The sequence below is a fragment of the Lithobates pipiens genome, unplaced genomic scaffold (genome assembly GCF_037356315.1).
Source record: "Lithobates pipiens isolate NorthernLeopardFrog02 unplaced genomic scaffold, aLitPip1_a1.2 Scaffold_51, whole genome shotgun sequence".
In the NCBI taxonomy this organism is placed as follows: domain Eukaryota; kingdom Metazoa; phylum Chordata; class Amphibia; order Anura; family Ranidae; genus Lithobates; species Lithobates pipiens.
In genome coordinates, this window is record NW_027507874.1 from 2,162,184 (window position 1) to 2,187,315 (window position 25,132).

The window sequence follows — 25,132 nt, forward strand, 5'->3', positions numbered from 1 at the left end:
ACATCCCTTGTAATAGAAAAAAGCATGACAGGTCCTCTTAAATATGAGAACTGGGGTCAAAAAGTCCTCAGATCTCATATTTGGACTAAAATGCAACAAAAAAAAAAAAAATAATAAAAAATTACATTTAAAAAAATATATATACCTTTAAGAGGTATGGGCGGAAGTGACGTTTTGGCGTCACTTCCGCCCCCCTATGGTATAGAGACGAGTGGGGGCCATCTTAGCCTCACTCGTCTCCATACCCAGCTAGCAAAAGGACCCGATCGCCTCCGCCGCTACCAACGGCTCCGGTAAGCGGCGGAAGGTGCGGGAGGGCGGCGGGAGGCACCTCTCCCGCCGCCGATAGCGGTGATCTCGCGGCGAATCTGCCGTGGAGACCACCGTTATCGTACAGATGACCGGCGCCTGAAGAGATGGATATCTCGGTTGTGGCAGCAGCTGCTGCCGTTACCGAGATATCCCTCTTCAAAAATAGGACGTACATCGTCGTGCGCTGGTCGTTAAGTGGTTATACAGAAACCTCTGACACTGGATTATGAATATTTATTCTACTATATAGTCTGTGCATACTGGGCAACAAATGACACCATGAAACTACATGATCAACGCACACCTTATGCAGGTGAAAAACTCAAGGTGCAGGTAGGGAGTTTACAATGCCTTTAATGAACTCCAAAATGGATTTTACGGTGGGTGCAAAAATCATATTATTGTCCACTCTAGCATTGCCAGAGCTTAAAGAGGGATTCCACCAAAAAAAAAAAATATTAAAAGCCAGCAGCTATAAATACTACAGCTGCTGACTTTTAATAAATGGACACTCACCTGTCCCGGGTTCCAGCGATGCCGGCAGCCGAGGCCGATCGACCGCTCGGCTCTCGGCTGCTGCAGTCACCATTCTAGGTGAAGGAATCAGGAAGTGAAGCGAATCGGCTTCACTTCCCGGTTCCCTACTGCGCATGCGCGAGCCGCGCCGCGCAATAGGAAATCTCCGCGCTGTCACTGGGACACCGGAGGGGGGGGGGGTTCCGATCAGCGGAGGTTCCACTTTAGGGTGGAATCCCGCTTTAAGTGCCATAGCTCTGATGAAGAAGGTCTGCACATGAAAAATATCAGCCAGGGTGCATGCTGTAGAAACCGATCACGTGTTGTCAGGCAGGATTGGCAATGAAGATTTCCCGCTTATAGACATTTGAGCAGATCTCATTCTGGATGGGTTTATTGTTACAAGCTATGTAGAATCAAGCCCGTTTGTGAATACAAGACTTTGTGATTTAATAAAGTTTTATTGAAGTTATATCATGACGCTGATTCACTTTCCAAAAGTGAAAGTATAACTTTAACCAAAGAAATTTCCAGATTTGGGTCAAAGATTAGCTGCCCTGTAGGTTTTTATTGCTGTCTGTGGACATACAGCGCCTTGAAAAAGTATTCACCTCTTAAAATTTTCCACATTTTGTCACGTTACAACCAAAAACGTAAATGTATTTTATTGGGATTTTATGTGATAGACCAACACAAAGTGATGCATAATTGGAACTGGAAGGAAAATGATAAATGGTTTTCAATTTTTATTTACAAATAAATATGTGAAACACGTGGCATGCAATTGTATTCAGCCCCCTTTACTCTGATACCCCTAACTAAAATCTAGTGGAACCAATTGTCTTCAGGAGTCCACCTAATTAGTAAATAGAGTCCACTTGTGTGTAATTTAATCTCAATATAAATACAGCTGTTCCTTGAAGCCCTCAGAGGTTTGTTAGAGACCCTTAGTGAACAAACAGCACCATGAAGGCCAAGGGACACAAGCTAGGCAAGAAGAAAGCCATTGTTGAAAGAAAGCCATAAGAGGTCCAGTTTGGAGTATGAATACTTTTTCAAGGCACTGTATAAGCTTGTTTGTCATCGGGTTCACCTTTACTGGAAGAAAAAGTTGGAAAATAAATGTTTTGGTTTTTGTGGAACAGGAGAAGCGATTTTTCTTTATGCTTTTAATCCCATTTGTATTTGTAATACAATTCTATAATTATTTTGTAAAGGAATAAAAGAGTCAGCACACACATACAGCCACTTGGCTGCCCCGTCCTGAAGCAGGAACCCTATGTCACCTGTGAGAAATCAGGTGTGAGATGAGGTAGTCCCTCCTTGGAAACCGTTTCCCGCACTCTGAGCACGAATAGGGTCGTTCACCAGTGTGAGTCCTCTGATGCAATATTAGGGTTCCTCGTTGGGTAAAACACTTTCCGCACTCTTCGCAGGAAAACGGCTTCTCTCCTGTGTGAACAATCTCATGCGTGATAAGGGAAGACTTCCGGGAGAAGCTCTCTCCACACTCAGAGCACGAATACGGCTTTACCCCCAAATGAGTCCTCTGGTGAGCAAAAAGATTTCCAGTCTGGGCAAAACACTTTCCGCACTCGGAACAGGAAAACGGCTTCTCAGACGTGTGGGTTCGCTCGTGGATGGCAAGGTATGACCTTTCAGTGAAACACTTCCCGCACCTCGAGCATGGATATGGCTTTTCTCCGGTGTGAACTTTTTTATGCCGGTTAAGAGCTGAAATTCGGGGAAATGACTTCCCACATTCAGAACATGCATGTGGCTTCTCTCCCGTGTGACTTCTCAGGTGTCTGATCAGTTGGGCTTTCCAGGCAAAACTTTTATCACAGTCAGGACATGAATATGGCTTCTCCATCGTGTGAGTCTTCTGATGCGAGATGAGGGTTCCCCGTTCGGTAAAGCATTCACCGCAGTCGGAACAGGAAAACGGATTCTCGGTTGGGTGGGTCGTAGTCTGATGCCTGATCAGCTGAATCTTCCAAGAAAAGCATTCGCTGCATTCGGAACATGAGTAAGGCTTCTCCCCTGAATGGGTCCGCCGATGAGCCATGAGGTTTCCTTTCTTGTTAAAAGATTTGCCACAGTCTGAACATGAAAAGGTCTTAGTTTCCGCATGAGATTTTTTGTGCGCAGTAAGTTCTGCCCTCTCGGAAAAAGATTCACCACATTCAGAACACAGAAACATTCTGCCCCCTCTACGAGCTGCCGGATGGGTAACTGCGCAAGACGGGACAGATAGAGGCCCTCCGTGTTTAGAGGGATTAGATGGTAGATGTGCATTATTGTGTGCTGGATGGAGATCTGGGGTAATGGCGTTTTCTTCTGAAGAATCAGAGGTGATGTCCTCATCTTCAATTTCATCATCATCTGGAGAGAAAGATGGAGGTTTCTCCATTGCATACCTCCTGTATTGCCCATCTACAGAAAATAAAGTATGAATGGTAATAAGAATTTATGCCTAATAAAACGACAGGGTATAGTTTAATAGACAGCATAGTGGTTTTCTATTTTAGTGGGTTTTCGTATATTCTTTATTGATTGTGATGAGGACTAAGTTTTGTAACTGAAACAAAAAAGAAAAAACTTTTTTTTTCTCAAAATTTTCGATTTTTTTTTATTTGTTTAGCAGAAAATAAAAATCCCAGGTGATCAAATACTACCAAAAGAAAGCTCTATTTGTGGGAACAAAACTATAAAAATTTTGTTTGGGTACAATGTAGCATGACCGCACAATTGTCATTCGAAGTTTGACAGCGCTGAAAGCTGAAAATTGGTCTGGGCAGGAAAGTGTATAAGTGCCCAGTATTGAAGTGGTTAATGTGCAGTCTGTTAGTTTGTCTGTCGACTAATATATATCGATTATTTATTTATTTTTTGATTAGCTAATTAATCCTTTGAATAACTGTACAAAAAATGATAAGTACATAAACAAATAAATAATAAAAAAAAAAGAATATAACTAGTACATACATATATATATTATATATATGTATGTAGTTATATTCTTTTATCTTACCTTTTTTATGTACTAATTTTTTGTAAAGTTAAGATAAAAGATTATATATATATATATAATTCTTTTATCTTAGCTTTTTATTTTATTTTCAGAAGTTCATGAATTTTTAGAATTTTTTTTTTTTAATGCTTTCTTTTTTTAAGGGGGAGGGTGTGTGGGGTGGGTCAGTGTGTTTGTTTATTTTTTAATTATTTATTGCAATGTTTTTTTATCGGCCCTCTTGGGGGGGCTATGGTGAGATATCAGGGGTCTTAACAGATCTCTGACATCTCCCATTTGAGACAGGGAAATGGACTATGGACACAGATTCCCCAGTCCCTTTCTCTGTAGCCTCTGCTGCACTGATAATGAATGGAGAGAAGACAGCGGCTTCTCTCCATTCATTAACTGAGACGTCGTAATCACAGGAGGTTACAATGTTTCAGTTATGTGAATGGACAAAGTCAGTGGTCACTGACTCTGTCCATTCTGAAAACAAAGCAGCCGGGTTTACCGGCTTCTACCTCCGCTCTCCATCCTGAGATACCGAGGGGGATGGCAGCACGGAGGGGGAGAAGAGAGAGGAGGACAGATGCACGGAGGGGGGACACAGAAGAGAGAGGAGGACAGTGTGACGCATCGACGCCCTGCACGCACGTCGACGTAATCGATTACATTGACTCGTCGTGGCAGCCCTAATATCTATATCTATCTATCTATCTATATATATCTATATATATATATTTTTTTTAAATATTTTTTTTTGGTCTGGTCAAGATATTGAAACCACTTTGACGCCGTCATTTTGCTATATGGTGGGCGGCAAGTGGTTACAATTCCTAATTGTCCTTCTAAACAAACAGGCTCTTTTTCAATTTTTTGTCTATTTACCCATTTTTTAACAAAAGCTCTTTAAAGTGATTCTTGTTTTTTTGTTTTTTTTTTGTTTTGTTTTTTTAAATAAAGAACATGTTATACACTCTGTGTAGTGGTTTTGCACAGAGCAGCCAGGATCCTCATCTGCTTGGGTCCCCCCCCCCCGTGGGCACTCCTGGCCCCTCCCTCCTGCCCCCACAGTAAGGAGCTTGCAATAAGGGGACCCAAGCAGGCGTGCTCCCGAGCCACATCTCTGTGTGTCTATTCACACATGGAGCCGCAGCACGGCCCCCACCCTTTCCCATCTCCTGATTGGCTCACTAGCTGTGATTGACAGCAGTGGGAGCAAATGGCTCCCACTGCTGCAAAAAGCCAATCAGAAGTGCGAGTCCCTGGAGAGACAAGATTCTCATGGTCCAGAGGGGGCTCAGGTAAGTATTAGGGGGGCTGCTGCACACAGAAGGTTTTTATTACCTTCATGCATGGAATGCATGAAGGTAAAAAACCTTGTGCCTTTACAACCACTTTAAGCCAAATGGGTAACATTGTGTCCTTCCAGATCAGATGGTTGCGTTGTTGGTTTCACTGTAACTTTGGCTAAACCATAGTACTCTAGGAATCATTTCTCCATATGTAAATATAGCAAACACAAAAAAAAAATCCCCAGCGAAATCAGACTAGTGGGAACTAGTCCAAAGGGTAGTCACGGCACTCTATGTTTGAGCTAAATGCTCTAGTGCTTACCAGTAAAGAAATCTATACAAATCCAAAACCAAAAAAAGTTTTTAGTGTCAATGTTTCGATAAAGTTCAGTCCATCTCACTTAATCCAAGAATTGTGAAAGATGGACTGAGCCACAATAAAAACTCTGCTGTTTTGATCTTCTTTTCAAACCCACGAGTGCCTCCATACCCGTTTTGGATTTATATCTAAATATAATTCCACGAGCGGGCGCAATTTTGAAGCGTGACATGTTGCCCTAAGATCTGCCCATTTTGGGAGGAAGTGGCGAATTTCTCTGATATTGGGGCAAGCAACTAGATCTGGATCACTGACTTTTTTATTTCACTGCACAAAACAACAGACCAATATAAGATGTCTATGATTCCATATTTGTTAACTGCCTGTAAATTTCCGATCCCACTATATTGGGGAAAATGCTTAATACCTACTACTATCTCACAGTAGCTACGAAGGGCCGTCTAATGGAAGAAATAACTTGTAGAAATAAAAGGCTGACCAGGAAATATCTTAAGACATGGGCAAAATGGTTTGAATTTAAGAATAATAAGTTATATTATGTGATAATTTCAGACTCCAATATCAAGTCAGAATAGGATTTATTGATTAATACTAATTAATCTTACTTTTTCTGCACCCCCTGACAGTTTTACTTGCTTGTTCTTTTTTCTATCCTATTCTCCCCCCTCCTCCCTTTTTTTCCCTCATGTTTTGGGGATTTTTTCTTTTGTTTTTTCTTTTAATGTTTCTTTTTTCTGTTTCCCCTGCCCTTCTGCCTTCACCCTGCTATTGGAGGGGAGAGAACGGAGATTAATAAGATAAATTACATGGTGTGTGTTTCAAGATATTGTTTGGAATTTGCCGAATTGTGAAAAAAAAAAAAAAAAAAGTTTTTGGTCTCATGCTTAGCAATTTACAGCTTTGGATTACCAGCAAAAACTGCCATTATCTTTACACTCTAATGCCACATACACACGGTCGGAAATTCAAACAGAAAAAGTTTGATCGGATTATATTGTCGGAAAATCCGATCGTGTGTGGGCTCTATCGAACTTTTTCTGTCGAAATTTTCGATGGAAAATGTTTGAGCGCTGGATCTAAAATTTTCCTACAACAAAATCTGATCGGACTCTTTCCGATCGTGTGTAGAGAATTCAGACGCACAAAGTGCCACGCATGCTCAGAAAAAATATGGAGACGAAAGCTATGGCTACTGGCCTCTACGTAGTCCCGTCATACTCGTTTTACGTCACCTCATTCTGAACTATCAGATTTTCCGACAACTTTGTTCGACCGTGTGTATGCAAGACGAGTTTCGGCCAAAATCCGTTGGAAAAAATCAGATGGATTTTGTGGTCGGAATGTCCGACTGTGTGTGGGGCATAAGACTGGCCATAGACAGTTCAAATCTCAGGCCGGTTTAGCAGGAACTGGCCGAGATTCAAACCATGTACAGGCAGGCTGAATGTACCAAGTTGATTGATCAATCAGCTTGGGTACAACCAGCCTGCCAGATTTTACATACGATTATCGCTAGTGGCTGGTATCACTTCATCTGTGGCCTGCCTTACTCTAAAGCCAGTTACTGGATTACACCTTCCAACAACTTTAATTCTTTACTTCACACTGTCAGAGCTGATGTGCTTCTCTACAAGACATTCAACACAAAATTCTTCATGACATGTAACGGTAGGGTACTATACTGGCTTAACAAGAGAAACCTGTTGGTATTTTATGTTCATAACTCACCTGTGCCGATCTCCGGAGGATCTCCAATGTCATCACCTGGTCCATCACCCCGTACAGATGTCTCCTCTGCAATCTCTTTAACCTTGATTTTAAAATGAATCAGGTTTTCATCCTGAAAAACCACAAAGCAATACAGATAAAACACACAATATATATATATATATATATATATATCTAAATGTGTTAGAGTTGTGTCATACTGACTAAATATACACATACACCAGCTGTAAGGGAAAGAATTTGGCATTAACCACTTAAAGCGGTGTTCCACCTTAAAAAAAAATATTAAAAGCCAGCAGCTACAAATACTGCAGCTTCTGCAACTTTTAATAAATGGACACTTACCTGTCCAGGGTGCCCGCGATGTCTGCAGCAGATGACGAGCAATCACTTGTCTCTCGGCTGCCCCCGATGCCATCCTCAGTTAGAGAATCAGGAAGTGAAGCGTTGCGGCTTCACTGCCCGGTTCCCTACTGCGCATGCGCGAGTCGTGCTGTGCGTCTTCACTGGTCCCCGTTGTGTTCTGAGAACTGTGTGTTTCCCAGAACACAATGGGGGAGGGGGGCGGCGGCTCTGCGGCTATCTATGCCTGTAAGTGGGTGCAGGTACCTGTAGTATACAGGTATCTGCACCCCTCTCCCCCCTGAAAGGTGCCAATTGTGGCACTGGAGGGGGGGGGGGGGGGGGAAGGAATAAGTGGAAGTTCCACTTTAGGGTGGAGCTCCGCATTAAGGACCGAGCCTCTTTTTGACACTTGTGGTTTACAAGTTAAAATCAGTTAATGTGTGTATACAGTATATATATATATATATATATATATATATATATATATATATATATATATATAAAGCATTATATATTTTTTTTCGACCCCTTAGAGAATAAAATGGCGGTTGTTGCAATACTTCATGTCACGCTGCATTTGCACAGCGGTCTTACAAGCGCAATAATCCTATAAAAAATACACTTTTTTGACTTAAAAAATAAGACAACTGGAGAGTGCGCATGCGCGCGGCGCCGCGATCGGACATGTTCTGATCCAGCTCCGCATTCCTCCGGCGAATTTCAGCAAGATTTAGCGAGGGGGGACGCCCGGAACGCGGTCGGATCTTGTCCCAGTCTCCCGCGAGCGGAGGATGCAGCGGAGGGCAACGGGGAACGGCTCCAGCAAACGAAGGCATTCCCAGCAGACCCGTAAGCCCCGCACCTCACAGGCCTCACAACAACCCAAGATGGCGCCCGGGAGGAGAGACAGGCAGAACGGCAGCCCACAGCCCCCCCCGCAGCGCCTGACACAGGCTGAGCTGCTGCGGGGAGAGGAGAATACAGTTGGCTCTAAGGCTGAAACCCAGCGACCCCAGGTAGCACGGGACCCCAGAGAGACTGATGCTGACCCAGCCTATGCTTATTCCCCTCCAGTTATGCAGGAGGGGGAGAGGGGGGGCACAGCACGAGGAGGTGGACAGGGCTTACTGACAGCATTGCCCCGCTCTAGCCTTATCACCCAGGCTGAAGTCCACAGGGATCCCTTCTCATCCCAGTCCCAGGAGGACCTTTTTTCTTCACAGAGGGGACACCCTCAATTGTCTCCCCTGTCAGACTCTCCTGAACACGCTATACTGTTCACGGGCTCCCCGGCCTCCTCCACAGACAGGCAGATGGCCGAAATGGCTGAAGCTGTGTTGAGTCAAAATGGAAACGAGCCTGCCCAGCATCCCGCCCCTATAGCCGCATATTCAGGGGACACTGTCCTGTTGGCCAGATTTTCTGCCCTGTTGCAACAAGAACTGTCTAAAGCATGTGATATAATCACAACGGGCATGAAAACCGACTTTCAAAACATTGGAGAACGGCTGGACACCATTGAAACTAAAATGGATGGTACGGTAAGGCGAGTGAACCAGAACTCTAAAATGATTACATCTCTTCAGGACCAACTTGACCAAGCGAACGCAAAGATTGAGGATCTGGAGAACAGATCTCGGAGATACAATTTTCGAGTACGGGGTCTCCCAGAGACTGAGGCGAACTTAGAAGAATCGATCCACGCCTTGATGAAGGAATTGATACCAGATATCTCCCCCCATCAGCTAGAGCTGGACAGGGCTCACAGAGCCCTGACCGCCCCGAGAGCGGATGGACTGCCGCGAGATGTGATAGTCAAACCTCATTTTTACCGAATTAAAGAAAGGCTCATGCTGGAAGCAAGACAGAGAGGTGATATCACTATGGCGGGACACTCGATCCAGATTTTCGCGGACCTAGCTCCGTCGACGATCCAAAAAAGGAGAACACTGAAACCGCTTCTGACTCAACTCATCGAACACCGTATCAAGTACCGATGGTCTTTCCCTTTTAGATTGACATTCGCCTATAAGGGCAAAACCCATTCCTTCTCTGACTTTCAGTCTGGGGAGGCGCTGCTCCAGAATCTAGGCCTACTTCCTTTGGAACCTCATGCCTCCAACTCCCCTGTGGATGAGGGTCGACCAGTTTCACCTTTGTGGTTACAACAAGGCAGGTCAAGGGCTAGGAAGTCTCAGTCGGTCACCTGACCAGCCATGGGACCTCTCTAACCTAAATTGGCCCTGATGGGCCCTGTCAAGATTGCACTTGATGTTTCACTGGGACTCGGACGCTATCCTGTGTCTCTTCAGGGAGTTTTTCCCCTGGTTTTTGTATTTGTTTTGTTGTTTTGTTTCCTGTTTTGTTTTATTATTTGCTGCGTGTTCCTCCCCCCCCCCCTCCGGACTGTGCGAGGCTATTGCCCCTCTGTATGGAGGTGATGGCTTCTTCTAGACCTTTTTATGTCATCCCTAATTCTTCGGGGGGGGGGGGGAGTGTTCCTTCACGGTTGCTTAGAGAATTATTATACTCGAGTTTATTGGTTTCCTCTCCTGAATGGCTTGAGGGAGACTGATCCTTATGTTAAGCTCTCCAATTTTAAGTTGTTTTTGTTTTTCTGAGGTTGCCTTGATTTCGGCGGCGGGCTGGCTTGACCCCTTCGACAGCCGTGTTTTTTAGAGCCGGAGGAGGACGCATGCCACTCGTGGTGGACTTGTTGCTACACTTTTAGTGGGGACAACTCCATGACAAACAGGAGGGACTTAGTGCCCCAATAGGTGCACTGCCAGACAGTGTGCCGGTTACTTTTAGTAGTAATTTTAGTTACCTTTGTCATCCTTGTGGTGGCAATGAACGAGGAGTTCTATTTTTATTTTTATTGTTCTATTGCTAACCTTCCGTCTTTTTTCCGCTCTTTTCTTTCTCTATCCTGTTACTCTACGGATGCGCTCTGGTTCCGGGACAGGATCCAGCCGGGAAGTCCAGACGGCCTCGGCGGGGTCCGCCTCCGACAGCAATACAGTGAGTACAACCTGCTAAACCATCATGACCAATAACCCACAACTGACTTATTCCATAGTGACACATAATGTACAAGGCCTGAATTCCCCGACCAAGAGGGCAAAAGCTTTTCACCAATACCATAAAATGAAGGTGGACGTCCTATTATTACAAGAAACACACTTCTCAAGGAACTCAGCCCCAAAATGCCTAAATGTCAGATACCCCATGGCTTTCCTGTCTAGTGGACCCGATAAAAAAAGGGGGGTGGCTATATGCTTCGCGAAACGAGTCCCTTTCACCCCAACTACTGTTATAAAGGATAGGGAAGGTCGATATATTCTAGTGGTCGGGAAGATAGATGATAGCGTAGTCACCTTTCTCTCATATTATGCCCCTAACACGGGTCAATTATCTTTCTTCCGGGCAATGTTAAAAGTGGTGATGCCTCATGTCGCCGGCCAGGTTGTATTCGGGGGCGACAGTAATGCTTCCCTGGATCGGATCTTGGATAGGTCTAATCTGGGGAAGCCTGTTCTGAAACATACCCCAAAACATAGCTGCGAAATAGCTCGTTTAATACACAGTTATGACCTCATCGACCTCTGGCGTAATGTACATCCTTCGGTTAGGGATTATACGTTTTATTCTCCAGTGCATAAAACATATTCCCGTATAGATCATTTGTTTACTTTGTCCCCTTTGTTCCCCCATGTCTTGGAGTCTAGTATTATCCCTGTAGCGTGGTCTGACCACTCTATGGTCCAGGTGGTCCTGAGGGGCTTATGGGCCGGACCGTGCTCGACCGCGTGGAGATTAAACGAATCTTTATTGAATGACCCACTCATTGCTGACGAAATAGAAAAAACTTTACGTCACTACTTTCAGGACAACCCCTGTGAAGACACTTCTCCCTCTATAGTGTGGGCGGCCCATAAGGCCACTGTTCGGGGCAAGCTGATACAAATATCTGCCAGAACCAAACGGGAGAGAGACCGGCTGATTCAGCAGCAAGAAAAGGAGCTGTTAGACATAACTCAGGCACAAAAAGCCAACCCGCAATTAGATCTTAGGAGCCAGATCGACGCAGCACGTTTGGCTTTAAATTTGAGCCTCACAACCAGAGCGGACAAGTATGTCAGATGGAATAGGCATCGCTACTATTCTCTCGGAGACAAACCTAACACCCTACTAGCTAGGAGGCTCAATCCAAGACCCTTTAATCCAGCACCCCCTAAATTGAGACTTACAAATGGCCACGCATCCCAAAACCCTCAGCTCATTGTGCAGGAATTCTACACATTTTATTCTCAGTTGTACGATTCTCCCAATGATCTTAATATACAAGAGGCCGAAGCATTTTTGCGGGATTTACCGCTCCCCACGTTATCGGGAGAACATGCAGCGATAATGGAGTCAGAGTTTACAGAGAGGGAAATAGCGGCGGCCATCAAATCCCTGCGTCCGTCTAAATCGCCGGGCCCTGACGGCCTCTCGGGCCACTATTACCGTAAATATAGTGAGATCCTGACTCCTTACCTCTGCTCTTACTACAATGAGCTACGCAGGGGTTGCCCTTTGCCTCCACACGAGAATAGGGCTTACATCCATGTAATTCCCAAGCCAAACAAGGACCACGGTGATTGTACTAACTATCGGCCCATTTCTTTAATTAACGTGGACCTCAAATTAATGACCAAGATAATGGCTACACGTTTAAATGGGTTCCTAGCACACTATATTCACCCGGACCAGTCTGGGTTTGTCCCTACTAGACAAGCCCCAGATCAGACCAGACGGGTCATTGATCTTATCTCTGCATTGAACTCGGGTTGGGATGGAGGGGGACAGAGAGGAGCACTACTGGTCTCTCTTGACCTGCATAAGGCGTTTGATTCCTTGTCCTGGAATTACTTGTTTTTTATTTTGGGTAAATATGGATTCGGACCGAGTTTCTTGACTACGCTTAAAATGATTTATGACACCCCTACGGCGAATCTAATGATCAAAGGGCACCAGTCACCAAATATACATATACGCAGAGGGACCCGCCAAGGGTGCCCCCTGTCTCCCCTATTGTTTATTTTAGCTTTGGAGCCATTAGCTATTAAAATCCGGGCACATCCAGATATATTGGGTGTCACAAGTGGCGGACGGGAACATAAATGCGCCTTGTTCGCAGACGATATCTTATTGCTCCTCTCCTCCCCAGTCACCTCTTTACCTAATTTGCACAAGGTATTGCAACATTTTACAAAATTTACAGGGTTAAAAGTAAACCACTCCAAATCTCAGGCACTTAATGTGTCCCTACAACCGCATATTGTCCGTGCTCTACGGAGCTCTTTTCCATTCCAATGGCAAGACAAGACCTTACCATACTTAGGTATCACACTGACCCCTACTCTCACGTCATTGTATAAACATAATTTTCCCCCTCTGTTCAAAAGAATTTCTGCTGATCTTACACGATGGTCGAATAACTCTCCGTCATGGTTTGGCAGGTTGTGCTCCATTAAGATGACAGTCTTACCTAAAGTACTTTACCTGTTCCGGTCCCTACCTATCTCTGTTGATAGGCGAGAACTTCAGAGGTTCCAGGGTAAACTGTTGGACTTTATATGGGAGCACGGAAGGCCTAGGGTGAATAGACGGACTATGTATACACCAAAGGTGGGGGGTGGCTTGGGTATGCCGGATTTGATTAAATATCACCAGGCGGCACTAATTTCACAATTAATTCGGTTCCATACTAATCGAGACAGGCCGCTCTGGATGCAGCTAGAATCCTCTCAATTTCCAGGAAAAGAAATTAGTCACTTAATGTGGATGAGAGCTAAGGACCGGCCCACGGTGATGTGCCCGACCTTGTCCTTCTCTCTAAATTTGTGGGATAGGCTAACTACAACCCATAACTTCAGATCCGGACATGCCCCGCTAGCCCCTTTGCTTAACAACCCGGTGTTCGCCCCGGGTCTTCGCCCCCAAGAGTTTTCATGGTGGACCAACAAGGGTTTACTTCGGATAGCCGACTTGTGTGACCATAAGGGGGCTCTGTCGCGAGCGTCCCTGCAAGAAAAGTATCAGCTTCCGAGGACAGAATTCTATCGCTATACTCAAATAGCGCACTTTTTGGCGTCACTGAGTCGTACTTCTGCACTCACCACATACACCCCGATGGAAACTATTTGTAGGACGTACGACGGCCTCACGGGTCACATATCTCGGCTATACAATATTTTGTTCCCCCCTTCTCAGAAATTGCCATACATGGAGAGATGGGAAGGAGATATGCACGTCACTTTGACGATGGAGGAGTGGAACAAAGTAATACGAAGTGCATCAAAATCTTTCATTAACACATCTTTGATTGAAGCAAACTATAAGGTGTTGATGAGGTGGTATATGGTTCCGGCCCGTCTGGCCACCTTCGCTCCTGGGGCGTCTCCGCGGTGTTTTAGGGGCTGTAATGCGGATGGTACAATGTACCATATATGGTGGTCGTGCCCGAAGGTGCGACGGTTTTGGATACGCACATACAATTTTATATATTCTTTGACCCGAGTGAACCTCCGCAAGTCGCCCCTGCACGCGCTGCTGGGACGCCCCGTAGAAGGGGCTTCAAAGCCAATGAGCAGGCTAATAACTTTTATCTTTGTGGCAGCGAGGATCTCCATAGCTAAATCGTGGAAATCACCAATTGTTCCGTTTTACTTACTTAAAGCAAAATTGTCCTGGATAATGGTGAATGAACGCTTATCGGCAATACTTGCTGACAGAATGGCTTGGTTTAATAGAGTGTGGGAACCTTGGATTAGAGATCTGGTAACTGAGTAAAGGGAGTCCTTCTGATGTAGGGCTGGGGGGTGGTCCCCGGGAACTGGAGTGCATCCTTCTTCTTCTTCTTCTTCTTCTTCTTCTTCTTCCTCTTCTTTTTCCTTCTTTCCTCTTCTTGCTTTTTATTTCTTACTTCTTTATCCTTTCTTACTATAGCTATTTTCGTTCAAATGAGTGCACTTGAAAACACAAGTGCCCGTACCCCCTCTTCCTTCTTATTTTTTTTCTTTTATTGTCATATATTTAGGAGGTACTGTGGCACTGAAGCCAAAAAAAGGGAGGATTGGATAACGGGGGCTCAGATACTGCTCTGGACCCCAATTAGGAGCAAGATGCGGGATAACTACTTGGAGGGGTTGGGTCTGTAACCCTTTGAATTACCCTTGCTGCTTTACACATGTACAACTGTTTCTTTCCTCCTCCCTTTTTTATAGTTGCATTATTCCGTATTATTTTCTTGTGCTTTTATGCATCGACAATGTCAGATACTGATTTTGTAATTTCTTTTGTTGAAAATTGAATAAAAATATTGTAAAAAAAAAAAAAAAAAAAAATAAGACAACTGTAAAGTTAGCCTGATTTTTTTTTTTATATTGTGAAAGATGATGTTATGCCAAGTAAATTGATACCCAACATGTCACGCTTCAAAATTGCTCCCACTCATGGAATGGCAACAAACTTTGACCCTTAAAAATCTCCATAGGCAATTTCTACAAGTTACATGTTTAGAGTTACAGAGGAGGTCTAGGGCTAGAATTATTGCTCTCAATCTAACGATTGTGGCGATACCTCACATGTGTGGTTTGAACACCGTTTTCACATGCGGGCGTGACTTACGTATGCGTTCGCTTCTGCGCGTGAGCTCGGCGGGACGGGGAGCTTTAAACATTTTTTTTTTTTTTTATTCATTTTACTTTTTTTTGTTACACTGTTCTTTAAAAAAAAAAAAAAAAAATTGGGTCACAAGACCACTTTTATCTGAAAGCCAGAAGCTCGCCGTTGTTGACAATACCAGGGTTATGGCAGCTAGCTGCTGCCATAACAACGGTATTTAGCATCAAAATACCAACGTACAATGACATCGATTTGCGCTAAGTGGTTAATATCTCAGCTCTCGGAGATCTTGCGGATTACTTTTTAGAGGAACAGCAAGGCTGCCGCATTTGATATTTTTAAGACCATTACATTATTTCACCTCATTATCCTCGGAGATGTCATCTTCCTCCATAGAATGCTCGGAATAAGAAGGACTAGAAGTATTTCTGTCACTGGATCCATCTGTAGGAAACACACAAACCAAAAGACAATAGGGGGGGGTGGTGGGATTCACTAAAACTGGTGCACAAAGAATCTGCTGCAGCTCTGCATAGTAACCAATTAGCTTGTTCAATTAAGTTTTCACAATAAAACCTGGAAGCTGATTGGTTATCATGCACAGCTGGACCAGATTCTGTGTGCTCCAGTTATAGTAAATCCCACCCAATGTCCTTTGAATCAAGGATGATCCTTGAATCTTTTCCAAATGTAATTGGTAGTTACTTACTTACCCGCGCCAACCTCAATAAGAGTTTCCTCCTCTTTAATGCCCACGTGTTCCTCTTCCTCTTTTTTAGCTTTGCCATTTTTTGGAGTCTCTCTGGTGTCTGTGAATAAAGATGAGAGTGAAGCCCCCTGTACTGAGATGTATGAGAGACCCCAGAGAGTGTGTGTGTGTGGGGGGAGACTGGTCACGTCTCTTGGCTGGTAACACACAATGACATGATGTGAGGAGGAGAGCCGGAGTCTAATCAGGCCATAGATGATGCAATTTTCTTTCCTGCAAACAAGTCGATCGATGGATTGTTTTGGGTACAATCAGCCTGCCCATAGATGGATTGGATATCGGGCAGTCCCTGCTAAACAAGCCAAGATTCAAACCAACTATGGCTGGCGTAATAGAGGCTGATGGCTCCTAACTCCCTCACTGGGCACATACTGTCTCCCCATTAGGCCCCTTTCACACTGGTGCGGTGCGGGCGTCGGAGGTAAAGCGCCGCTATTTTTAGCGGCACTTTACCGTCATTTTAGCGGCGGTATGCGGCCGCTAGCAGGGCGGTTTTAACCCGCTGCAGCGGCGCTTTGCCGGCGGTATAGCCGCGCTGCCCCATTGATTTCAATGGGTCGGAGCGGTTTAGGAGTGGTGAATACACCGCTCCTTCAACCGCTCCAAAGATGCGGCTAGCATGACTTTTTTCACCGCTCTGCCAGCGCACCGCTCCAGTGTGAAAGCCCTCCGACTTTCACACTATAGTTAAAGGGGCCGGTTTTCTCAGGCGCTACACAGGCGCTATTTTTAGCGCTGTAGCGCCTGAAAACCGCCCCAGTGTGAAAGGGGCCTTACTGTCTACTGACAGAAGAGGGGGGAGGAGAAGAGATTGTTGTAGTGACTGAACAAGGAGAATCTGGGACTCTTCTCTGGATTGAGACTGTATTCACACCCGAAGGACGCAACGTGTTTGGCACAAAAGTAGCTTATGTACCTTTTTTTGGCACTGAGTCAAGTGCATTTTTGCAGTTTTTTTTGTTGGGGGTGCTATTAAAAATAAGAGATTGTTGTAGTGACTGAACAAGGAGAATCTGGGACTCTTCTCTGGATTTAGTGTTTATTACTCACCTGTGCTGATCTCTGGAGGATCTTCATTCTCCTTACATGGATCATCATCTCTCCCATACGGCTCTTCATCATGTTCAACTTTAATAATATTTAGGTCTTCAACCTGCAAATACAGAATGACCTCCCATTTATGATTTACGATAAAACATAAGAAAATGAAAACTGAACTCTAGCTATGATTTTATAGCATAGTTCCATTGGTCCAGCTTGTGACTATGCATATTTTATATCTAACCGATCCCTGGAGAACCTGCAAATCTCTGTAGTTGTTGACACTATTACAGTGATAGCAGACATCTTTTGGGTCCAGGAGGAGGTCGTGACACCAATGCCCTGTCTCTCCCCCTCATCCAATCAGAGAATGTCTTGTATCCATTGTTGAAAAAAAAATTCAAAATACAAGGCATACTCTGAATAGCGGCATTAATAAGCAATCAATCCCCTGTGGTTACTATGAAGAAGGGCAGCCACTTGGCCCTGGACCGCGAAGACCACTGCTATCAGTGTAGTAGCTGCAACTACTACAGTGATTTGCAGCTTCTCCGGGAATTGGTCAGGTATTCAATTTAGGCTGAACTAATTTGATTTAGGCTGAACTGAACTTTAGACTGAATCTAACTATGCTGTAAAATTCAAACCTAAACTTCAGGTTAAAATTTAATTAAGACTCCCAGTCCCACCTACCTGATCCTCCTGAGGGATCTCCTGATGTTCCTGTGTGGAGTCCCGGGAATACAGAGGACGGGGACATCTCTCTGGGGGATTTCTGTTGCTGGATCCATCTGTAGGAAACACACACACTGACTGAATACATTGTTTCTATGTCTTTGTATCAGAGGATAAGTGTATCTAAGTGGATCCGCTATACCAGGGGGTCTCCAAACCTTTTGAACAAATGGACAGTTTTATATCCTTTTGGCTTTGGGGGGGGGGGTGTGTAGGGGGACTGTGGCCAGTGGGAATAAACAATGCCCCATCCATGGTTTTAGTGGGAGGAATGGTGCCCTATAAGTGGTGTCAAAGGGAGGAATGGTGCTTCATCATTGGTGTCAGTGGGAGGAATGGTGCCCCATCATTGGTGTCATTAAGAGGAATGGCACCCCATCATTGGTGTCAGTGGGAGGAATGGTGGCCAATCATTGGTGTCAGTGGGAGGAATGGTGGCCAATCATTGGTGTCAGTGGGAGGAATGGTGCCCCATCATTAGTGTCAGTGGGAGGAATGGTGCCCCATCATTGGTGTCAGTGGGAGGAATGGTGCCCCATCATTGATGTCAGTGGGAGGAATGGTGCCCCATCATTGGTGTCAGTGGGAGGAATGGTGCCCCATCATTGATGTCAATGGGAGGAATGGTGCCCCATCATTGGTGTCATTAGGAGGAATGGTGCCCCATCATTGGTGTCAGTGGGAGGAATGATGCCCCATCATTGGTGTCAGTGGGAGGAATGATGCCCCATCATTGGTGTCAGTGGGAGGAATGGTTCCCCATCATTGGTGTCAGTGGGAGGAATGGTTCCCCATCATTGGTGTCAGTGGGAGGAATGGTTCCCCATCATTGGTGTCAGTGGGAGGAATGGTTCCCCATCATTGGTGTCAGTGGGAGGAATGGTTCCCCATCATTAGTGTCAGTGGGAGGAATGGTTCCCCATCATTGGTGTCAGTGGAAGGAATGGTGCCCCATCATTGGTGTCATTAGGAGGAATGGTTCCCCATAATTGGTGTCAGTGGAAGGAATGGTGCCCCATCATTGGTGTCAGTGGGAGGAACGATGCCCCATCATTGGTGTCAGTGGGAGGAACGATGCCCCATCATTGGTGTCAGTGGGAGGAATGGTACCCCATCTTTGGTGTAAGTTGGAGCAACAATGCCCCATCATTGGTGTCAGTGGGAGGAATGATGCCCCATCATTAGTGTCAGTGGAGAAATTATGCCACATCATTGGTGTAAGTTGGAGGAACGATGCCCGATCATTGGTGTAAGTGGGAGGAATGGTGCCCCATCATTGGTGTCAGTGGGAGGAACGATGCCCCATCATTGGTGTCAGTGGGAGGAACGATGCCCCATCATTGGTGTCAGTGGGAAGAATGATGCCCCATCATAAGTGTCAGTGGGAAGAATTATGCCCCATCATTGGTGTCACTGGAAGGATTGGTGCCTCATAATTGGTGCCAGTGGGAGGAATAGTGCCTCAAGGGCCTGATAAAGGCAAGTGAAGAGCCACATCTGGTCCCTGGACCACAGTTTGGCAACCACTGCTCTATACTCTTCTCTCCTTTTACAAGAAATGGAAGTTTCCTCTTACCCGGTGATGTGAGGGGCAGCCAGTTCTCCATCATGATGTCTTCTACAGTTCCTCAGCTCCTTGTATATGTTCCTCCTTCTCTGTATGTCTGAGTCTGTACATGGAGTAAAGGTTGGCCTACAGCAAGCATTACAGCATTAGAAAGATGCCAGTATTTATCATAAAACAATAATTACTGCCCAACTGGGGACCTTCATCTTCCTCACCATAGACCCTACACAGACATATCAGAAGCTGCTGGTGTTCCTATGGCATTGTAATTTCTTCTCTTTGTCCTAGAAAATAATTTAAAAAAGCCTCTCTCTTTGCAGGCCTTAAGTAGACAGATTTACCATTATAAGACCTCCTGCCCACCGCATGGCTGATTCCATGGAGCCACTACTCTTTGTTGCTTGACCCATCACAGATTTTCCGACATCACAACACATACAAGGAGCTTGATGGAGCAAGACATACTGGGGGTGACTAGTGCCAGGGGGGTGAGGAATAAGGTAAGATTCCAACCTTATTTATTATACCAAAGACCTCTGGTGTCCAACTCTCTGATCCCGACAGAGCGCCCAGGGGCTCCAGAAGCCGGCATTGCTTTATAAAGGAGCTGGCAGAGATCTCTAGCGGTCTCATGTAGCATATCCTCAGCAGTGATGAGCTTGTGTGTGTTTTGGCTAGGGTGCAAACCCACATGTACAAGCCCACCAGAAAACTGCCAATCATATGTGGCTGGGGCATTCCCCGCCCTGCAACCACTTGTATACACACCCCTTTTATAAGTGCGGCTGTGAGAGGGGAATGCCCCAGCCGAATATGATTGTCTCATACGGGTAACATCTTCCTGGTGGGCTCATACATGTGGGTTTGGAGCCTAGTCAGAACATGCCATTGCCCATCAATTATTACCAATCTTTAAAAAAAGTCTCCTGAGGACTATCTCCAGCCTTCAACTACACTCACAGCATATCACCAGTCTCCGACCATCTCCAGCAGTCTCTGTCAATCCTCTATAGCACTGAATATTATGTGTGTCTCCTGTGGATTCAAGGGCCACACAGGTCCAACAGAATTAAAAGGATACAGATCTGTTTACTAAAGATGCTATGACCTGGTGTAAATTGAAATGTGTGTATTGGGACCCTTTGTGGTACCAGCAGCTGTACTCTTATGCCCTGTACACACAGTCGGACATTCCAATGACAAAATCCATCAGATTTCTTCCGCCGGATTTTGGCCCAAACTTGTCTTGCATACACGGTCGCACAAAGTTGTCGGAATTTCCGATCGTTCTAAAAGAGGTGACGTCAAACACGTACATCGGGACTATAAACTGGGCAGTGTGTCGGAAATTCCGATGGAAAAAGTCTGATGGAGCCCACACACGTTCAGATTTTCCGACAACGCGATCTGATCGCACATTTTCCGTCGGAAAGTCCAACCGTGTGCCACAGAGGAGCTCAGCATCAACCCCAAGGAGCTCTCCATCAGCCACAGAGGAGCTCAGTTTCAGCCCCAGAAGAACTCACAGTTTGCAGCAAAGGAGCTCAGCATCAACCCCAGAGGAGCTCAACATTATCCCCAGAGGAGCTCAGCATCAACCCCAGAGGAGCTCAACATTATCCCCAGAGGAGCTCAGCATCAACCCCAAGGAGTTCTCCATCCACAGAGGAGCTCAGCATCAACCACAAGGAAATCTCCATCCACAGAGGAGCTCAGCATCAACCCCAAGGAGCTCACCATCCACAGAGGAGCTCAGCATCAACCCATAGGATCTCTCCATCAGCCACAGAGGAGCTCAGCATCAACACCAAGGAGCTCTCCATCAGCCAGAGGAGCTCAGCTTCAGCCCCAGAAGAACTCACAGTTTGCCCCAGAGGAGCTCAGCATCAACCCCAGAGGAGCTCAACATTATCCCCAGAGGAGCTCAGCATCAACCCCAGAGGAGCTCAGCATCAACCCCAGAGGAGCTCTCCATCAGCCACAGAGGAGCTCAGCTTCAGCCCCAGAAGAACTCACAGTTTGCCCCAGAGGAGCTCAGCATCAACCCCAGAGGAGCTCAACATTATCCCCAGAGGAGCTCAGCATCAACCCCAGAGGAGCTCAGCATCAACCCCAGAGGAGCTCAGCATCAACCCCAGAGGAGCTCAGCATCAACCCCAGAGGAGCTCAGCATCAACCCCAGAGGAGCTCAGCATCAACCCCAAGGAGCTTACCATCCACAGAGGAGCTCAGCATCAACCCATAGGATCTCTCCATCAGCCACAGAGGAGCTCAGCATCAACCCCAAGGAGCTCTCTATCAGCCAGAGGAGCTCAACTTCAGCCCCAGAAGAACTCACAGTTTGCCCCAGAGGAACTCAGCATCAACCCCAGAGGAGCTCAGCATCAACCCCTGAGGAGCTCAGCATCAACCACAAGGAGCTCTCCATCAGCAACAGAGGAGCTCAGCTTCAGCCCCAGAAGAACTCACAGTTTGCCCCAGAGGAGTTCAGCATCAACCCCAGAGGAGCTCAACATTATCCCCAGTGGAGCTCAGCATCAACCCCAGAGGAGCTCAGCATCAACCCCAGAGGAGCTCAGCATCAACCCCAGAGGAGCTCAGCATCAACCCCAGAGGAGCTCAGCATCAACCCCAAGGAGCTCACCATCCACAGAGGAGCTCAGCATCAACCCATAGGATCTCTCCATCAGCCACAGAGGAGCTCAGCATCAACCCCAAGGAGCTCTCTATCAGCCAGAGGAGCTCAACTTCAGCCCCAGAAGAACTCACAGTTTGCCCCAGAGGAACTCAGCATCAACCCCTGAGGAGCTCAGCATCAACCCCTGAGGAGCTCAGCATCAACCACAAGGAGCTCTCCATCAGCAACAGAGGAGCTCAGCTTCAGCCCCAGAAGAACTCACAGTTTGCCCCAGAGGAGTTCAGCATCAACCCCAGAGGAGCTCAACATTATCCCCAGTGGAGCTCAGCATCAACCCCAGAGGAGCTCAGCATCAACCCCAGAGGAGCTCAGCATCAACCCCAGAGGAGCTCAGCATCAACCCCAGAGGAGCTCAGCATCAACCCCAAGGAGCTCACCATCCACAGAGGAGCTCAGCCTCAACCCATAGGATCTCTCCATCAGCCACAGAGGAGCTCAGCATCAACCCCAAGGAGCTCTCTATCAGCCAGAGGAGCTCAACTTCAGCCCCAGAAGAACTCACAGTTTGCCCCAGAGGAACTCAGCATCAACCCCAGAGGAGCTCAGCATCAACCCCTGAGGAGCTCAGCATCAACCACAAGGAGCTCTCCATCAGCAACAGAGGAGCTCAGCTTCAGCCCCAGAAGAACTCACAGTTTGCCCCAGAGGAGTTCAGCATCAACCCCAGAGGAGCTCAACATTATCCCCAGTGGAGCTCAGCATCAACCCCAAGGAGCTCTCCATCCACAGAGCAGCTCAGCATCAACCCCAAGGAGCTCTCCATCAGCCACAGAGGAGCTCAGCATCAACCCCAAGGAGCTCTCCATCAGCCACAGAGGAGCTCAGCATCAACCCCAAGGAGCTCTCCATCAGCCACAGAGGAGCTCAGCTTCAGCCCCAGAAGAACTCACAGTTTGCCCCAGAGGAGCTCAGCATCAACCCCAGAGGAGCTCAACATTATCCCCAGAGGAGCTCAGCATCAACCCCAAGGAGCTCTCCATCCACAGAGGAGCTCAGCATCAACCCCAAGGAGCTCACCATCCACAGAGGAGCTCAGCATCAACCCCAAGGAGCTCACCATCCACAGAGGAGCTCAGCATCAACCCATAGGATCTCGCCATCAGCCGCAGAGGAGCTCAGCATCAACCCCAAGGAGCTCTCCATCAGCCAGAGGAGCTCAGCTTCAGCCCCAGAAGAACTCACAGTTTGCCCCAGAGGAGCTCAGCATCAACCTCAGAGGAGCTCAGCATCAACCCCAGAGGAGCTCAGCATCAATCCCAAGGAGCTCTCCATCAGCCACAGAGGAGCTCAGCTTCAGCCCCAGAAGAACTCACAGTTTGCCCCAGAGGAGCTCAGCATCAACCCCAGAGGAGCTCAACATTATCCCCAGTGGAGCTCAGCATCAACCCCAAGGAGCTCTCCATCCACAGAGCAGCTCAGCATCAACCCCAAGGAGCTCTCCATCAGCCACAGAGGAGCTCAGCATCAACCCCAAGGAGCTCTCCATCAGCCACAGAGGAGCTCAGCATCAACCCCAAGGAGCTCTCCATCAGCCAGAGGAGCTCAGCTTCAGCCCCAGAAGAACTCACAGTTTGCCCCAGAGGAGCTCAGCATCAACCCCAAGGAGCTCACCATCCACAGAGGAGCTCAGCATCAACCCATAGGATCTCTCCATCAGCCACAGAGGGGCTCAGCATCAACATCAAGGAGCTCTCCATCAGCCACAGAGGAGCTCAGCATCAACCCATAGGATCTCTCCATCAGCCACAGAGGAGCTCAGCATCAACCCCAAGGAGCTCTCCATCCACAGAGCAGCTCAGCATCAACCCCAAGGAGCTCTCCATCAGCCACAGAGGAGCTCAGCTTCAGCCCCAGAAGAACTCACAGTTTGCCCCAGAGGAGCTCAGCATCAACCCCAGAGGAGCTCAACATTATCCCCAGAGAAGCTCAGCATCAACCCCAGAGGAGCTCAGCATCAACCCCAAGGAGCTCTCCATCCACAGAGGAGCTCAGCATCAACCCCAAGGAGCTCACCATCCACAGAGGAGCTCAGCATCAACCCATAGGATCTCTCCATCAGCCACAGAGGGGCTCAGCATCAACATCAAGGAGCTCTCCATCAGCCACAGAGGAGCTCAGCATCAACCCATAGGATCTCTCCATCAGCCACAGAGGAGCTCAGCATCAACCCATAGGATCTCTCCATCAGCCACAGAGGAGTTCAGCATCAACCCCAAGGAGCTCTCCATCAGCAAGAGGAGCTCAGCTTCAGCCCCAGAACTCACAGTTTGCCCCAGAGGAGCTCAGCATCAACCCCAAGGAGCTCAGCATCAATCCCAATGAGCTCTCCATCAGCCACAGAGGAGCTCAGCTTCAGCCCCAGAAGAACTCACAGTTTGCCCCAGAGGAGCTCAGCATCAACCCCAGAGGAGCTCAGCATCAACCTCAGAGGAGCTCAGCATCAACCCCAGAGGAGCTCAGCATCAACCCCAGAGGAGCTCAGCATCAACCCCAAGGAGCTCTCCATCAGCCACAGAGGAGCTCAGCTTCAGCCCCAGAAGAACTCACAGTTTGCCCCAGAGGAGCTCAGCATCAACCCCAGAGGAGCTCAACATTATCCCCAGAGGAGCTCAGCATCAACCCCAAGGAGTTCTCCATCCACAGAGCAGCTCAGCATCAACCCCAGAAGAACTCACAGTTTGCCCCCAGAGAAGCTCATCAACACCAGAGGAGCTCAACATTAGTCCCAGATGAGGTGACCATCTAATGTTCTCCACATCAGAGGAAGTGTAGGAAAATGATGATGTTTGGAGGTGACATGCCCCCCCCCCCCCCCCCCATCCAATCCACACACAGTGCTGGGACACCCTTCTCTCATAATAAGAAGACATCGTTACCTCCTCCTCACTGGACACACACTCTCCAAGATAACACCCCCTCCAGGGGGATTTTCATACTGCTGGAGTCGCTCTCCGCTTCCCGTGAGCTACAACAAAATGGCCGCCACCTCCCCAGGCCTGAGGACACGTTTTTCATAGTTAAGAATGGAAGTTCTTTATGACGCCTGACGGTGAAGTAAACCTTAGCTTCAGCCAATGATCCTAATGGTCACGTACTCCG

At 46.9% G+C, this 25,132-nt stretch overlaps 1 protein-coding gene across 4 annotated transcripts; it reads right to left on the reverse strand.

Moving 5' to 3' along the window:
- Positions 1-1,269: 1,269 nt before the first annotated feature.
- On the reverse strand, positions 1,270-25,066 carry LOC143957122 (uncharacterized). 4 transcript variants are annotated; one of them, XM_077467269.1, is made up of 8 exons: positions 24,910-25,066; positions 19,345-19,461; positions 17,727-17,824; positions 17,043-17,145; positions 15,937-16,032; positions 15,585-15,667; positions 7,208-7,319; positions 1,270-3,264 (listed from the first exon to the last, which is right to left on the reverse strand). In XM_077467269.1, the coding sequence occupies exons 2-8, from the start codon at positions 19,376-19,378 to the stop codon at positions 2,111-2,113; spliced, it is 1,680 nt and encodes a 559-aa protein (XP_077323395.1). In that variant the 5' UTR covers positions 19,379-19,461; positions 24,910-25,066; the 3' UTR covers positions 1,270-2,110. The 4 variants fall into 4 exon arrangements, with proteins under 4 accessions (XP_077323395.1, XP_077323397.1, XP_077323398.1 ...); XM_077467271.1 differs by having other exon boundaries at positions 19,345-19,438; positions 24,910-25,062; XM_077467272.1 differs by lacking the exon at positions 24,910-25,066 and having other exon boundaries at positions 15,933-16,032; positions 19,345-21,473.
- Positions 25,067-25,132: the final 66 nt, after the last annotated feature.